The following is a 17,965-nucleotide window of genomic DNA, read 5'->3' on the forward strand; positions in this document are numbered from 1 at the left end:
AAAAGAAAAGAGGAGTTGTGAGGATTACTTTTGAAAGTTTAACACATATTTTGAAAAGTTTCGCCTACTTTTCATACCACCAGTGTGGCACAGGGAAATAGATACAGGGACAGATGTAAAATTGTTTACAGACCAGATTTTCTGCTCTGAGAAAGGAGGAAAATCAAAGAGTATGCCTTGTGAGTTCATGCAGTGGATGAAAACCCTTACATAGCCTGATCACTGCTGAGTAACCACAAACATTATTGAATTTTATCTTTACAACTAATGCTTAATGCACATAAGTATAAAAATGATCTTATAAATGTTTTCAGTTTTATTGGGATTTTGGCTGCATAATGTAGAAATGATGATTTGTCCTCCAGACTTGTTATGTGTCCTTTTCAGTGCACAGCCCCTCAGCGTTAAAGATGAACCATCTGAGTGCACCAAGGACAACAACACAGTCCACACCACTGTTTGTGTCCCTCACTGTGGCTTCAGTAGCAGTAAAAGGGCACTTGTGCTGTCATAGTGCTCATGCATATGAATAAAAAAAGAACATGAAATGCGCACATACATATACAGTATATCATATGTACAATCACTGAGACAGCGTGTACTTCATCCCTATAGGAGCCTTAAGCAGCAGCTGTTCAGACATCTCTAACACTGATCTCAGTCATGTCAAACACAAGGTCTACATTTACAACTGCTATATGTGCTGAACATGCAATTGCAGAGTGATAAGAGTGATATGTAGAGTCTTTTCTTCCTGATGTCTTGCATTGTCCTGCACCTTGTATGTCAGCATGTATGGCTCCATTATGAGTTGTCAGTATGTCTCTGCTCTGGCTTAAGAAAAACAAACGGCTGTAATTTTATTGTTCCGGCTGAATTAAGTGATTCTAATTCTGGTCTTTTCAGACATAAGACCAGTTTCTCTTTTCATAAGTTATATTGAATTTCCCCCGCTGAATGCTGCCTTTGCTCGCCGGCTGCATTCATCCAATCACCCCCCAGTGTTAGCTTTAGAGATTTGTGAGGGGAATGATTTTCATCTGCAAACAAACTGCTGTCCTTGATAGAATTCCTCAGTCGGTCCAGCCTGAGTGTTGTTATTAAGCAACCTAAAATGACACAGTCTGCAGGGGGGCCTGCCAGTGGAAAGATGCTGTCCATTAGCTGTCAACAATGACCACTGGTCTACCCTCCCATGGGACTGGCAAGCAAGGCATCGTCTCATCCTGAGTCTGGCTGAGAGATCACACAGGGCCCATTGTCTCAAGCAGCCTGGGGTCTTATTGTAGCAGCGTCTCTGGGAAAGGACGAGCCTTCACGTCCGTGGTCTGTTAAAGAATGGGCTTTCTCCAGGCTAAGGCCATGAAAACTGTAAGGGATGAATCTAAGGGAACACAGAGAGGCTACGGAGTAGATTTGGAATAGGGGCACCCCTCCTTAGACGAGTTTGGAGTCCCCATCCAGACCTCCCTCTCCCTCTCCCAGTGCTGACCTCCCTTCTCCACCTCTGTTTAATAATGCCTGGGCCTTGGTCATTATTTTGGGCAGATGGAGACGGGGGCAGGCAGTGAAAGGAGCTGGTGTCACTCCTGAGGAGAGGATGGTAGGGATGACAGAGAAGAAAAAGCGAATCAGAGAAAAGATCAAAAGCAGAAGCTCGCCTTTCACTCGCCTGAAAGCGCTAAAGAGGATAAGGAACGATCGGGCCTGGGGTCTCCTGTCCTCTCTGGCAATTAGACTCAGCTGATGGAGAGAAAGGCGTGAATGGCAGGGTTCAAGGCCCTCTCTAGGACTCACACAACGGGAAGGAGTTTTTTCCCCGACGCCTCCTTTATCTTCCTCTCCTTTCAGAGTGTCAGAAATGCAGCTGAAATATCTCTCCAAAAAGACAGCACAATCCCCAATGCCAAACCTTAATCACGGTGGCTGATGAGATTGAGACGGGGGGGGCGTTTGAGAGAAAACACACATTCTTTTCACAATTCATCTTTACACTTTATATGAGGCCAGGATTCAAGGGAACTGTAGTAGGTTTATATGTGATAATTAAATTGGACAAATTTGAGTTGAGTCCATATTTTCATGAGAGGGCAAATCACATCCTGGGTACATACTTAAATACCAATAAACAGAGATATCTAGTTTAAAATGTATTACAGAATGAAGCTGTTTTCGAGGGCTGGAGATATCTGAATTGAAATGAAAACCATTTATTTGACTTAAATAAAGAAAACACGAAGAAAAGTAGAAAGCTAGAAAAATTTTATGTGCTAAAGTTGCATCATCAAACTAATGACTATTATAACTAATTAAATGAAACTATAGAGGAAATTAGTGTGCATGCATCCATAAACAAATGTTACTGGCATACCTCATGAGTGTCCCTGATGGACGGGCAGCCATGATGGTTTTGTACAATAGCTTGGACTGTTTCATACAATTTAGTATTCATTTTTCTGACTGGAGAGCCGTCTCGGGCACAGCCACAGCAACATGTCCCACAGGAACCTATTAACATCCTCTACATATGCAAGAGTTTCAATAGGCCGTCTATCATCCTCACAGAGGGACACGCAGCTTTTGCTACAACTTTAACAGCTTGTCATAAAAGGCGCACAGGGGATTTCAATTACGCAGGTCATCAGAGAGTGAAGAAACAGTATTTGGGTCACACAAATTTAATTTCAGCATATATACTTTGGTAAAGGTTGCCAAAAAGCCATTTGTAAAACAAAGAAAGATAAAACCAGCTGAGCTTAGTGTAAGGAATGTGGCACACGAAGAGGACTAAACGGACAGAGAAACTGTTTTAAAAGTAAAGTTTGTCTCTGGAGTCCTCCCTTCAGAGGTTTATTTAGGCCTAGTGGTGTTGACCCCAACCTATAATCCTCCTGCAGACACACCTGTAGAGGACAGTATAAAGACCCTGGACTGAACCGAGTCAAACATCGAGCTTCAAGGAGTCTCTCCACAGCCTCCAGACTGACCATGAAGATGACTCCCTGTCAGCCTTATGCTGCACATCCTTGGCCTCTTTCAGGCACATCCTCTCCAGGAGGAAGGAGGCAAATAAGAAGTCCCAGACACCGTTGACATCATCACCAGAATTCTGACCTCCAACTACGGCTACAATGAGATCCTGCTTGAAGGAGACCTGCTGGCTCCCAGAACCAATTCTGGTCCTAGAACTGCCTGTGGAGGAAAACTTCCAACGGCTTGGTGATAATCCCCTTCACAATAAGCGCTGAGTTCATCAGCTTGGAGAGGCAGAAGATCGATTTTGCCATGCATGCCTTCCACAGCTGAACCTGCATCCGCTTCGTGCCCCGTCAGAACGAGTACGACTAGCTCAGCATCGAGAACAGAGTTGAATGTTTCTCCTCTCTGGGCCGAGAGGGAGGCAGAGATCTGCTCTCTCTCAACAGACAGGGGTGCCTCTACCACAGCATCATCCAGCACCAGATCAACCACGCTCTGGGCTTCCAGCACGAGCAGACCAGGAGGGACTACGACCACTATGTCAGGATCAACTGGGAGAACATCAACCTTCAGATGGTCTACAACTTCTACAAGCAGTCCACCAACAACCTGAACACTCCCTACGACTACTTCTACAACAGGGACTATTGAAGAACAGCCTTCTCCATCCAGTACAGGAAGGACTTCATCACCCCTTCCCCAACACCAACGTCCAGATCGGCCAGAGGCAGGGCATGTCCTACTGGGACATTATGAGGATCAACATGCTCTACGGCTGCTAACAACAAAGCATCTGATCCAAAGTCATCATTTAGGAAAACTGTTCTGACCTTACTTAATAATCAGACAGTAGAATCTAGGATTATGTTAATGAATATGTGAAACCTATTCTATATATTTCTTACTGTTAACAAATCCCATGAAAATACCAAAACCAACAATGAATTAATCCTACCAACAAGTATTGTCTGTGCATCCAAAACCTTCTGTGTCAGCTCCGCTGTTGTTCAGCATTAATACATTTCCTAATAAAGTCATTACCATTATTTTATAGATCCTAGAGAAATTACATTAGCAGAAATTAAACAGGCAATTCACAGTCTCCAGTTAGGCAAAGCTCCTGGCAATGATGGATTTCCGTCAGAAATTTGTGGAATATCTTTCCCCAAGATTGTTAGCTGTCTACCAGGATGCATTGCGGAAGGGTAAACTCCCAGCTAGTATGAGATCAGCTGTTATCACTTTACTCCATAAAAAAGGGAAATATTGTGGAAACTATCATCCAATCTCGTTAATTAACGTTGATGAAAAAGTAATCTCCAAGGTGCTTGCTGCCAGGCTAGAAAGGGTGCTTCCCAATCTGGTACATGCTGATCAGGTTGGGTTTGTTAAAAATAAGTGCTCAGATGACAATCTCTGCAGAATATTACACATAATGTGGAAAAGCAGGAATGATATAGACCCCATAGTTGCCTTCTCCCTAGATGCGGAGAAGGCTTTTGATAAAGGCTTTTGAATTTGCTTTCGTCTTTCATACATTGGAGAAATTCGGGTTCAGTCCATCCTTTATGTGGTTACAGCTAGTACATACAGAGCCGATGGCTACAGTAATTACTAATAGTGTGATGTCATCTTCATTCAAAGTCGTGGCCCCTGTCGCCGCTGATATTTGCCTTATTTCTGGAACCATTGGCAATTGCATTGCGGGAAAGTAAAGACATTAAAGGGATTCAAATGGGCCATGAAGTACATAAGCTTTTTTTGTACGCTGATGACATTCTTTTGATTACAAGTAACCCAAACAGCAGTATCCAAGATCTCTTCCATTATTGACATATTTTCAGAAATCTCTTGCTACACAATTAATTGGACTAAGTCAGTGACCATGCACATCTCTAAAATATGTCCTCCGGCCATTAGGGAATCATGGCAGTACAGGTGGATGCCAGCAGGCCTGACCTATCTAGGGATCAAGCTGACACCAGGATTGGACAAAATAATGCAATCTAACATTTCTCCGGTTATTCAGGCTATTCAGCCTCTCTTACAAAACTGGGCTAAATTGAATATATATTTGTTAGGTAGGATTAACTTGGTCAAGATGATCATCTCCCCTAAAATCCTATATATTCTGTACATGCTACTATTACGTTTTCCTCCTAGCCTCTTGAAACTATACAATACTGTCGTAGAGAGTTATATATGGGCAGGCAAAAAAACAAGCTTTAACTGATCAAAATTATATGCAGCCAAAGAAAGTGGAGGCTTATCATTGTCTAAAATAGAGTGGTATCATTATGCCTTTTCACTCTCCCAGTTAGCTAAGATAAAGAATTTACGGGAGCAGGTGCCTTTCTGGGTTAAAATAGAAGAGGAACCGGTGGCTCCAACCTCCCTTAAGGCATTTTTTACTCAGATGGGAAGACCGGTACCCTTTAAGGACCCAGTTTTGACCTTTGTACAAGAAACCTGGATGAGTGCTCATCAACATATAAAATGTAGCCCGCATCTTACCCCTAAATCCTCTATTTGGTATAACAAAAAAATATTAATTGGCAAAAAACCTATTATGTGGGAGAAATGGGCAAAAGCTGTAATAAACTTGCTTTGTGACTTGCTTAGCGAAAATGGATTGAGGTCATTTGATGAAATTAAGCAAGAATATAACCTTACACAAGAGGATTTTTGGAAATTCCTACAAATTGGGCATTGCATTAAAGCTACTCAGGGGAAGAACCATGACCCCGTGACCAGGATTCAGGAGTTAGTCCAGGTAACTAGACATAAAAAATGTGGAGCCTCTAAATTTTGTGAGATTTTCAGGGAGGCACGACCACCCCACCTGGAAGGGTTGAGACTATGCTGGGAGAAAGATGTGGGCGAACAGATTTCAGCTGATAGATGGATGAAGTTGGTTGCATCGTGGCATAACTGTTCTCGTGAAGCACAGTCTCAGCTTATTCAGTACAAATTGTTTAACAGAAACCACTGGACCCCCAGTAAAATGGCCAAACTAAAACTTAAGGACAGTAACATGTGTTGGAGGTGTGAGAAGGAAGTGGATACTCTGGTACACATGTTGTATTCTTGTGAAAAAAAAATGCACATTTGTGGGAAAGGGTTGTTACCCTCTTAAATGATCTATTCGGATTACAACTCACCAAGACCCAAGCTCTGTGTATTCTGGGTCTGCTGCTAGACAATAACACTTTGACAGGAAGACAAAGACTATGGATACGTTTGGCTACTACAACAGGATGTAGAATAATTCTGAGACACTGGAAGTCATCTACTCTGTGCTGCTTTAGGGAATGGACTGAACAAATGACAAGAATGGCTACATATGAGCGAGTCACTTACAGAGTAACGGGGAGAGAGGATATCTTTAATCAAGTCTGGGGCTCCTTCTTGATGTCAATAGAGGGGTTGTCTGTCTGAATATAAGGCACCGGATCTGATCTAATCCAATATAGCGTTTGAGTGGTAGAATGAGAGGAAAAATGTTAAACACAGGTGTAAGGCACATGTCGTTGTTGTTTTTTCTTTTTCTTCTTTCTTTAATTTTAAAACGGGACAGCCGATGATGTATACGTCTTGTATTTTGTGATGGTGACATATGTTGTACTGTCTGTCAAAAATATTAATAAAATAAATAAATTTTAAGTCAATCTCACATACACTGTCCAGCTGCTGTGGATACTACATCAGTGGCTCCCAGATAGATGTATCTGAATACTCCTGCAGTTCCCAGGGGATATGTGCAAATATTAGGAGTAGCTCAAGTGAGTTGACAAAATTATTATTTATTTGAAGATATATATATTATGTAATCCACATATAGGGTCAGCTATTACACCTATGTGAACACCTGAACATCACATATTGCAACTGCAAAAGTGTGTGAAGCTATTAGCAAGCAGAGAAATGTACAGTCAGCTAAAATTAATAAATATGGTTGAAATACTTACCTAAAAGTAATAGCTTAGATAAATGGTTAATTAGGGGGTCATTCCCATTGTTCCCAGGATCCTATGTTCTAGGGTTGAGGGTCAGGGAACTTAGGACCCCGGGAATATAGACACAATAATTAGCTAACAGCAATGGATAAATGGTTGGAACTTCCAACTACGGCCGCTCTCAGTGGTAGTTCAATGCTTCTGACTCAACCAATAGATTTAATTGAATTACACATTTTGTAGAAATATACACAGCTTATTATTGCAAATTAACACATTATGTTATCAACCATTGCACTAGAGGACCAAATGCATAATTATCCACAACTGAAGCTATTCCCAAAAGAATGCACTTTATTTCACTCGTTTGAGTAGTTTGGGTTTGCTACAGATTACAGAGCCCAGCTGTTTTAGGAAATTAATTAGCTTTGTTTGTGAAAGCTGAAATAATCTATTTCACATCAGTTTATTTTAAACATCTTTTAAAACATTTACAGACAGGAGAAGTTCAAAAAGGCCTGAGAGATGGTTTTGGTATTTTTAGCAATAAAACCAATACATTTTTGCCAGCCCTATTATCAAAGATAGAACAACAAAACATTTTATTTAGCTTATCTATAGGTTTACACAACTACAACATTCTAGTACTGTAGATTTAAAGAGATAGTAAAACAAAACACCACAAAAGGACAACTTAATATGAGTGTGTTGGTCTCTCTCACAACATCCTTTTGCATCTCCGCTGTCAATCAGAGCAGTCAGCTGTTGGTAGCCTCAGGCACTTCTGGATCAAGGGCTTTGATGTCGGCCTGCTCCAGGACAACTCAGTCGCCCCACAGCCTCTGGGCAGCAGCCCAGTTAGTACACACTGTTCCTGTGATTTACCTGGACCCAGACTCCCTGAAGGATTGTTAACACTATGGGGAGTGGTAGCGGTGGTGGTGGGGGGTCCACATGGTCAAAATCAAGCTCATTATTGAGAGAAATGATTGCTGTTGAACGAGGATAAGACAATTATGACATTTTTAAAAATGGAAACTTGTGACAAAATGGTTGATCACTGATAAGCTGAAACAACAACTGGTGCTGTAGGACTGCACACAACACATTCAGTTGACTAAGAATTCAGCCATTTTGAGAAATATTCTAATTTGCTTCATTCTTGCTGAGAGTGAGAGGAGATCACTCTCATTCCAAACATGCAGTCTAAAAAAAGACCTACTTTATTAAAACACATTAGCAGTTTAACAGTTGCTAGCGAGAGGTTAACAGCAATGATAATGATTCTCATTATCGGGACAATTTGATGATAATTATACATCTCTTATGATGAGTGGTGATGTTTGGAAACAAATACATGATGGACAGAGTGTACAGATATGATCTGACCACTCACTTTATGCTTTTAAGCCATGCTTTATACTAATTTTTTACATGAAAATTAGTATATAATCACACTTATAATTCAATGCCCAGTTTCCACCAGCAGCCAGATTTTGAAGGTGAAGTGTCATAGAAATGGAGACACAGTGAGATACAAACCAACCAACCAGGCTTGTTGTCGGTGTGAAAACACCGTCCTGCTGCTCTGCAGTTTGCTAACTGGCAATATTTTATGTTGGGAACCAGATAAACAGTGCGTTGCCCATTAGACCCCTCCATCTCGTCTCCACACGCACATAAATGGTCCATGCTGGATATAGTTATTAATGCTTTAATAAAGGTTGTTAATGGATAATAATGGACATTCACACCCTCTACAGAGCTTTATATGCAGCTCCTCTGTATAAACACACACACACACACACACACACACACACACACACACACACACACACACACACACACACACACACACACACACACACACACACACACACACACACACACACACACACACACACACACACACACACACACACACACACACACAGGTCCGATATTGAGTTATAACAAGTCTTTTGAGACCGATCAGCCCGCTGTATTTGTGGCTCATCAGAATGCATGTGCCACATCACATTAGTCCCCACGTGTGAACCATGATTTTACTTGGTAATTTTGAAGGGTCTCGCCGCCTATACATATTCATGCTGAGCCTATAAGTGTCAAATTGAGATGTCCTTCCAGTGTCCTTGACAGCGGGTTATTAATATTGATACCTAAGTCAACATTATAACTAGATGAAGAGATATACAGGTCATCGTCTGCCACAGTCTCCACATCCCCTGTTCTCGAGACAATTGGACAAATCATCAAATTATTGTGTATGGAGTAGCATTGTGGTGCATATTATGTGTATATTGCACTGAGCTGTTTAAGTATATTTAGTTTATTTCTCCAGATGAGGTGTTATTTCATGCATGTCTCAAACAATCCAGTATTAGATATAATAATAGAAATTATTTTACTCAAAATGCTGACATCTTAAGTAACTAACCAGTTCAATCATTAAATATGCTTATGTGCAATACATTTGTAAAGCATTTGATGCAAAAATTGTGGGATTCTTATTGCATTTGATCAAGAGCAGTTTTCCTCTAATTTTACTCATTTCTCATTTAAGAGGCTGCTGACTGAGAGCCCACGCGCTCTGACTTAAAAGCCATAAATCCCAGGGTATTACTCTGAACGCCAACATCTTAACTACTCCGATTCTCCAATCCCTAAATTGGTGCGGCTGTTGTTGCTTGTGGCTGGTTTTAAAAACCTCCTCCTGCTCCTGAGCGGTGTGCAGCCCGGTACCGGAGGTTTGTCTGGCTGCTGTGCTTGATAGGATGCTGGCTGCAGGCATCTCGTCACAGCAGCTGAGAGGAGGTCGGCGAGGTCCTCCGGCTTGTGGCGACGCCCAAGGGCCATCAACACAGCAGGGAGCTCGGGTGCCGGCGAGGTCTCACACAGCCTCGCCTCACTTCATGAAAGCCTAATGAAGAGAGGGGGGCTCAGCAACCGTGCTGTTAAGACGCCCACAATCCTGCAGCACGGAGAGGAAGAATACGGCATGCAGGGGAATTCAAAGAGGCGCAGCACAGAGCATATAAATGTGCATGACTGTGTGCATTTATTGCTGTTAGAAATGAGAGATATAAAGTCTTCATCTGTGATTGTCATTTATAAATAAAGTTGTGTGTACAGATCTGACCCCGACCCACTCACAAGTAAAGACTGAAATACAACATAGAGCAACCTGTATGTAGGATGAACAAAAATAAAAAAACTAAAATGTAGGCACTCATCTTTGCATGTAATAACAAGTCCATATTGTCACATTAAAGTAAAATTAGTCAGTCAATATTGTAAGCGCATACCTCTTTATCCATTTTCAAAGGTAAATGTAAGAAACAAAGGATCATGCATAATATTTACTTATTACTTATGATATGTTGCTGTATATCGACATATGGAACAGTACTTCATTAATCATTAATACTTATAATCACAAAGATCTAAATAATATAACAATTTTCTAAGATGACAACTGATTTTTGAAAGTTACCCTTATAATGAAATTTCCTATCACCCCACCAACAGTTTTGGTTTGTTATTTTCAAATGGTAGATAATCCATTTTGGAATTAAAGTCTTCACATCTGTCAATGGAAATTGTGTAAAAATATACACACAAATGTTACATACCAAACATATACATTTAGTAAAGTACAAAATTAGATTTCAACTGGTTTCAGGAGGACATGACCTGAGCCAGGAATATAAAATAAAGCAGCTTCTGATTGATTATATTAAAGAATAAACTGTACATACAATAAAACACCTACAATCTTTGGAAATAATATTACAAATTATTCCAGAAATGCACAGATAGACTCATTAGTAAAATCTGTTACAAAATGTAGTAATTCTCTGCGGAGACTTCTTTGGTTGAAAGGTTTAGGTGCTGGTCGGAATGAGTGGTGCTGAGCCGTGGATCAACACAGCAAATTAAGATTCAAACCTACCACGCACCCTAAAACCGACAAAAGGTGAGATTCAGCAGATTGTCTGGGAACAGTTTTTAGGAAGGAAGCCCACGAACAGCAACATCAGGTCCCGTTGACATACCGTCCTTGTTCTATGAGGTTTTCTTCTTCTTGCTGCCTCTCATCTCACTGTACTGAACCTGCAGCAAATAACAACCAGAGCCACTTTATTCACAGAGAAACAAAAGAATGAAGCTACAATTTTTTATCACTAATGCATTACTTATTGTCCATCTTGTAGTACTTCTACTCAGTTCCTATTGGAAATCAAATAGCATTTTCACCGAGTACTACCACTACTGAGCAGGATGACCATAGTCGTCGTATAGACAGAATAACAATGGTCAGCGGTGAAACCAGAGAGAGTTGCCGTCACTACACTCAGTGGCCCAAGGGCATCGGAGGAGAGGAAGGAGGCAAACGGGGTCAAACAGCTTAGAGACAAAAGGACAGAGAGGGTGAGGATGAGAGGCGACGGCAAGTTAAAAGAAAGAAGACAGAGAGTAAAATAAAGGAAGAGGAGAGGTCAGCACAGCAGAACACAAATGGAAGAGGAGAAACAGGAAAAAAAGAGAAAACTAATTGATTTCTTGTGAATAGTTCATACTTAAAAATGTATGAATGTAATGAATATCTGGTTTATGGGCATAATGTGGCTATTTTGGACCATCAATGCAAAATCCTATAACCCTGATGAAGACCTTTGTAGAAAAAGTGTGGTTATTTTTACTATCAAAGTTATTTAAATTATTCTACAAAACCAGCTAAATTCAATAACTTATTCTGGTGGATGTGAGTTGGAGGAGATACAGCGAGCTGACTGATATTTTGCTCTTGCGGAGGCTGGTGAGTTCATACAGGAGACACCAGCAGCAGCGTCTCCTGTCTCAGCCTGGGAACAGCCTGCGCTGCAAAGCTGCTAAGCAGCAGACCTCCACCAGGGATGTATCATGACCAAAACACAACAGAAATTATACAGGGCTACATAATTATACAGATGAATCTAATTATACAGACAAGAGTGGTGAATGCCTGGGAGTTGTTTTAGTAAAATGCGAAGCTAGCGGGCTCTGGGATTTTGGGCTTCCTGGCCGGCTGATCCAGTGGAGCTTACCTTCTGCACATCTGAAGGCACCCTCGTCAGGAAATCAAGCACCTCATTGTTGTCAATGCTGTACGGGTTCCGTAATTTCTTGGTGAATTTATTGATACCTAAAACAGAAATTCACACCAACATATCATTAACAGTAGTCTCTTGTGGCTGCGCTCTTTGTTTCCACACAAACAAATAACTGCAGAGGAGACGCATGCTGTCCAAGAAACATTGCTCCGGGTACTACAGTATATGTAGCTTTTTGCTGTTTTACTTTCACTTTTTAGGGTTGGAAGAGTTGCAACATTTTACACTGTAGTCATTCAGATAATACTCTTTACAATTATATACGCTTCAATTCATACGTCACTGACATTATAAGCAGCATGTTAAAGAGATACAGGGGAAGTCACAGCAGCCAGAAAATATGGGAGCTAATACTCCTGCTACCTTTTAAATCTCATGGATAACAGAAAAAGATCCCAGGGAAATAAAAATAGTAGAATAGTTGGTGGACAGGGGTTTTATACAGTGATGAAGCACTCTGCTAAAAATGGAGGCAAACAGACACAAACACAAAGCAGACGACATAATAAACAGTGTTTGAGACTCACCCCATATCAAAACTATGTAGCGTACAGGGATGTAGTATGTAAGCATTGCTGCAGTGACAAAGATCAGTAAAGCCAAGCCAGACAGGAACGGCACCGACCAGTTGAAAGTGCTGAAGAAATAAGATCAAAAACATTAGTGAAGAATTTTAGTTTGAACTTAATTTACAGATCCCTGACTGGACATAAAATGCAGTTGTAAAAATGTAATAAATGTAACTGAGGCCCCTCTAATGCAGACTGGTATACTGGATAATTAAAGGACAGGGCAATTTAAAAAAAATGCATTAAAAATATTCAGGACATTTTAGAGACCCCTCTACCTGAAATACAAATAAACACTCAGCTGTAGTGAGCTGTAATTTACGATGGATGTTTAATTCTCACTTTTTAATCCTCTCCCCAAAAGAGGCAATCTCATCCAGCAGGTTTTGAAGGGTGATGATGGTTTCTTGGATCATGTGGATTTTCTCCATCAGCCCTTTTTTCTCTGACTCCTACGAAGACAAAACAAACAAGATGGAAGGAAGAATCCATACAGTCCAGGATGTTTTAACTTATCTTATTTGCTATTCTTCTATGCACTAGCAGAAAGCAAATTAATTCTCATCAGCCAATTGTATTAAAATTTCAATAAAAGTTCAACATTAATCTAATAGATGTCCTGGTGGAAAAAGGTTACTGCTATAATAGTTAGTGACAGATTTTAAGACATGCAGCTCATTAAATTACTCTTAACTCTTCAAAGTACTATCAGTACCAAATAATACAGACTAAATGTGTGTTTGAAAAGGAGGTGAAACTCTAATACATCTTTAAAAAATTTACTTTTGTTACCTCACATTAAATGTTGTTTTATAAAGGTGTTTTGTTCACAGCTGATTGTGCTGTATGTGTTGTAAATGAGATACTGTATTACAAAATACGTCCTGGTTAAATTAAAAAAGTACATTTATTACACTGATTAATTAATTCTAAAGAAGATGAAATCTGAATATCAAAAATATGTAGAGTTTAGTTTGTACCCTAAAAAGTCTTTGAAAAAAAAAACTGAAAAAGATAAAAAATGTGTCAGCTAAACTATACAGTAACAGAGGTTTTATATCAGACATTCTCAAAGACACAGGTTTGATCCCTACAAGACATTATAATAATACCTATCTAAGTGTCTCTGAGAGAGACACCAGGCAGATACACGTTTGATGATGGCTTGAAGTGAAAGCTCTTCAGAGTGGGACTGGACTTCACATTATGAAAGAGAAGAGGTAGCGTTCTCAGGCTAGTCCAGATCCCTTGAGGGAAGGATGGCTTTAAAGTAAACAGGGGAGACCAGACTCTGAAGATCTAGCGCCAGACTTCAGACAGAGACATGGCCACATGTCCACATCAAACACAGGGAGACCGAAGGAGGGTTAGAGGACTAAAGAGAGGAGCTGGGGTCTGAGAGGATGTTCTGTGGGGTGGCGGCAGTGCTTACTGGGGGACAGTTTACTGGCCAAAGTCACTATGTGATCTCTGTGATATACGTTTGCTTCCGCTTGGAAACACTGAGTGATTGCTGGCTCGATGCCGTCCAGACGTTGGGGACAAGCCTGGGAAAAGAGCCGTGGAGGGGATCAAACCTGGGATATTCCAGATGCACAGTGACTATAAGTCTCAAAAACCACATGTGAGACAATTTACTTTGACCTCAGTCAAATATCCATTATGCACTAAAACACTTCAGCCAGTTCAGGGTCATGTTCCCACTGGAACCAGTATGAGAACCACTTTACATCAGGTTGACGCAGGCCATTCACAACGTCTATAATCTACAATAAACTGCTGTCATTCTGAAGAAATATTTCATTGCCTAAAAGCATTGTAACACTTTCAACACGAACTTTCAAAATAAGCTTTGAAAAAGCATGTCTAAGTGCTGTCATTAGTTCCATATTGATGGTATTATATGGTGTGTTAAGCTCAGGGACTTTCCCAAATGCAGCAGAACCTCTTCCCCCGCCCCTCTATTAGCATATGAATGTGTTGTGACATGTGGAAACGGGTTGGTGAGGTCTTCATTAAGCCCAAATGTCTTTTGGTAAGCACAAGTTTACAAAAAAATACAACTAGCATTTGGCAGGAATCAAAATGCATCAGAAGATTTAGTACTGAATAAAGAGCTTAACATAAAATCATAGATCACAGTCAGACACCTCTGTCAACATGGAAAAATAAAGCTAACTTCTTCTCTATTCATCAGCATATAGAAATACAGATTCTTAGCCAACAAAGAATGAAAAAAAACCAAAGAACATCACAGGTAGCTACATACCTTCTCATCATCCTCATCCTCATCCCCCAAGTCCATATTGTCCTGAAAAAAAAAAAAAGAACGGTGGGATTCAAGTGATTCCAAGAGTTTATACATTAGGAACATTGTCGGATTTTGACAGAGGGAGTCTGTATTAACTCCAGCGTGCTCGTGGGGTCGTCATCTGACAAAGTGCAGGGATCAGTGGTGACCCTGAGGTCAGCCTTCAAAAAACACTCAGCACTGCAGGACAGCAGCTGACTGACAGGCCATAGTGGGCTCTTTCTCCACAATAAGCCATGGCAGCTCACAGTTGTAACCTATTTATATCGCAGAATATGTGTGTGTATGTGTGAATAAGTGGCAGTAACAAATATTTTTCTATTAACAGTGGGTCACGTGATTACTTCTTGTAATACATGCAGTATTAGGAGTTACCCAGAATTCCAAGGGGCAGCCACAACCAAATCAAAGACAATAATTAAGTATGGTAGGAGAGTGTGTGTCTGAATACTCAGAATACTTCAGGTTTCTATGAACTGATTGTTATTATTTACTCTATAAATCCTCACTTAGCATTAAGTTTTATGAGCCCATTATCTAGATCATTTCAGTGTCACATGATGGAATAGTATACATATGTAGAGTGTATTCATTAACACGGTTGTTGAGCTGAAACAATCAGTTAATTAATCGTTTAGTTGATTGAAATTAAACAGCTATTTTGATAATTGATCAGTTGTTAAAGTTATTCACCATTATTTCAGATCATTGTAAATTCAATATCTTTGTGTTTTGGGACTGTTGAAAACGTCACCTTAGGCTCTGGGAACAATTTCTCTCAATTTTCTGACATGTATAGTCTAAAAAAATTAACTGACTAATGGAAATTATAATGGACAGATTAGTCAATAATAGAAATGATGCAGCCTTGCATGGTTGTAAATCAGCACAGATTTCACTGATTTAACAATATAATAAAGTACATTGTTGTCTGATGGGTGCTCTGGGTATGTAATTTGCTATAACCTATAGTCTGTGTTAAACTAGCATACTGTGTTCAGTAAATACAGCTGCTCCTCCACACTGAGCACACACAAGATACAACATCCTTTTTCCTGTGAAACTAAGAGTGATCACAGTGGGGAAAAATAGCACTGTGAATTGTGACCTTTTCAGAGCGGAGGCCTGAAAACTTTTTCTAATTTGACCAGTCACAACAAGAAGAGGGCAACAGACCAATTACAGTGAAGAAGAGGCAGGATTCAGGACAATAACTAGAAGCAGACTGAAAAAAGAAGAAAGAAGCGTTAGTAAAGGACAAGCATTGTAAATTGGCTTAGGCTATAATGATATGTTGCATTAGTCTATTCAGTGAGTTTTCTATGCTTATTTATTATGTGTTATTTCATTATTATGTATCGTGTGGCTAGGTGCAGCTGGTTGCTATGGAAACAAACCAGCGTTTAATTATGAGAACAAAATGTGGTTGAGGTAGCTGTGTCTTTATTCCACAAAATAAAGAAAGGAGTGTGAACAGGAGTCAGCAGGTCACTGGACTGATGGAGGAGAAGATGGAAGATGAACGAAGCTGTTCTGGACTCACCAGGTCCTGACTGACGCGACCAGAGCGGATCTGGAGGTAGTTCCACGAGATGAGCAGGGCCAGGAAGAAGGGCAGCATGTAAAACTGCCAGTACCACACTGTCACCAAAAACACCTGCAGGGAGAGGGCCACAGAGGTCAGATATCAGTAAGGGCAGACACAAGGGGGGTTGGAAGGATAAAACAAACTGCTCTTCATTAAGTAACATCCAAAGACATTCTCAATAGTTCCTGAATCCCCGCTAGCTAAAGGTTGATCCGATCTGCTATTGATTACATAAGCACTGGTCAAGCTGATGAAGGCTACCCTGCCACTATCAAAGCCTTGCTTCCTACGTACAGTCATTCTGCATACGCTGTGCAGGGCGACCACTCTGCTCAGCTGGACCGACTCTCCATCCACCCCCTGCATATGCATTGACATTAACCACGTAAGTCTAATTGCTCTGCCTCTCTCATCTTGCGTACATTAAAGCCAGCCACACAATTCACTGCAGCCACAGGGAGCCTGTGTGTGAATATGTCATTAACATCCATAATGGCACTTGTGATGCACATTCCACCTGTGCGTGGCTCAGGTAAAATGGATAAGAGGATAAAGAAATATGGCTTGTGATGTCTCAATTGCACGGCTAAATGGAACTATAAAATAATCCTGTCAGTGAGGCAGTGCCGGCCAAAATGGCAGCGTGCCATGAGGCGTGGGGAAGGGTTTACAGGTTTTTATATGCTAATAAAAATAGAAGTGAACATCTGGTAAAGACATCACTCTCCTCTGAGGCACCAACTGACATAAAAGATGACAGATCTCCCTCCCCCCACCTTCCTCCCACCACCACCACCGCTACCACCATCAGCTTTAATGTGCAAAAAGCCAAGCATGCTCTTGTCTGTGTTATCACAAGCCAAAACAGGGCCTGGGAGAGGAGATGAAACCAATTCCTCACTGAAAGGGTTATGTTTTATTAGTGAGGACTTTGTAATGACTGGGAGAGCCGGGACAGGGGGAAAGCCAAGTCACGCTTTGGTGGAAATGTATACTCAGGCCATAAAGATTGTGATAATTGCAGCCCATTTCAGCTTGAGAGGCATTACACAGTCTTCGACAGCAAAAAGGGCTCTGGAAATATAATCCAGATCAGAGAGGGGGGAAAAAATGAAAGGCTACCTAATGTTAGGAGAGCTACTGAACTGGAGAACAGAATGCAGCAGGATTTCCACACTAATGCTCAGAGAAGGCTTTGCATGGCACAGCGGTAATCCAAGAGCAGAGAAATCACTGACATCATTTACTCCATTCATTGTTTTAAAGAAAAGACTGTGTAACTCTTGCTGAACAGCAGCTACTGTGGCCACAAGTAACAATTATGGGATAATGCTAAATGCTAAAAGGTAGTGCAACAGTCATAAAGTCGGTGGACAATAATATTTAGCCATGGTTTCCTAATATAAGCA

The 17,965-nt window shown here is 40.7% G+C and overlaps 1 protein-coding gene and 1 pseudogene across 3 annotated transcripts in view; one reads left to right on the plus strand and one right to left on the minus strand.

The window, feature by feature from the left end:
* Positions 1-410: 410 nt before the first annotated feature.
* LOC127351452 (high choriolytic enzyme 1-like) lies at positions 411-3,761 on the plus strand (annotated as a pseudogene).
* Positions 3,762-9,970: 6,209 nt separating this feature from the next.
* LOC127351534 (multiple C2 and transmembrane domain-containing protein 2) overlaps positions 9,971-17,965 on the minus strand; it is a 37,920-nt gene continuing 29,925 nt past the window's right edge. For all 3 annotated transcript variants that reach the window (XM_051379149.1, XM_051379148.1, XM_051379147.1), the window contains 6 exons: positions 16,512-16,625; positions 14,927-14,968; positions 13,000-13,109; positions 12,616-12,725; positions 12,023-12,120; positions 9,971-11,048 (listed from right to left, as the gene is read on the minus strand). In XM_051379149.1, coding sequence (XP_051235109.1) covers positions 11,001-11,048; positions 12,023-12,120; positions 12,616-12,725; positions 13,000-13,109; positions 14,927-14,968; positions 16,512-16,625 — 522 coding nt within the window. In that variant the 3' untranslated portion in view covers positions 9,971-11,000. The remainder of the gene's footprint in view (positions 11,049-12,022; positions 12,121-12,615; positions 12,726-12,999; positions 13,110-14,926; positions 14,969-16,511; positions 16,626-17,965) is intronic.

This window comes from Dicentrarchus labrax, unplaced genomic scaffold (assembly GCF_905237075.1).
Source record: "Dicentrarchus labrax unplaced genomic scaffold, dlabrax2021, whole genome shotgun sequence".
NCBI lineage: Eukaryota > Metazoa > Chordata > Actinopteri > Moronidae > Dicentrarchus > Dicentrarchus labrax.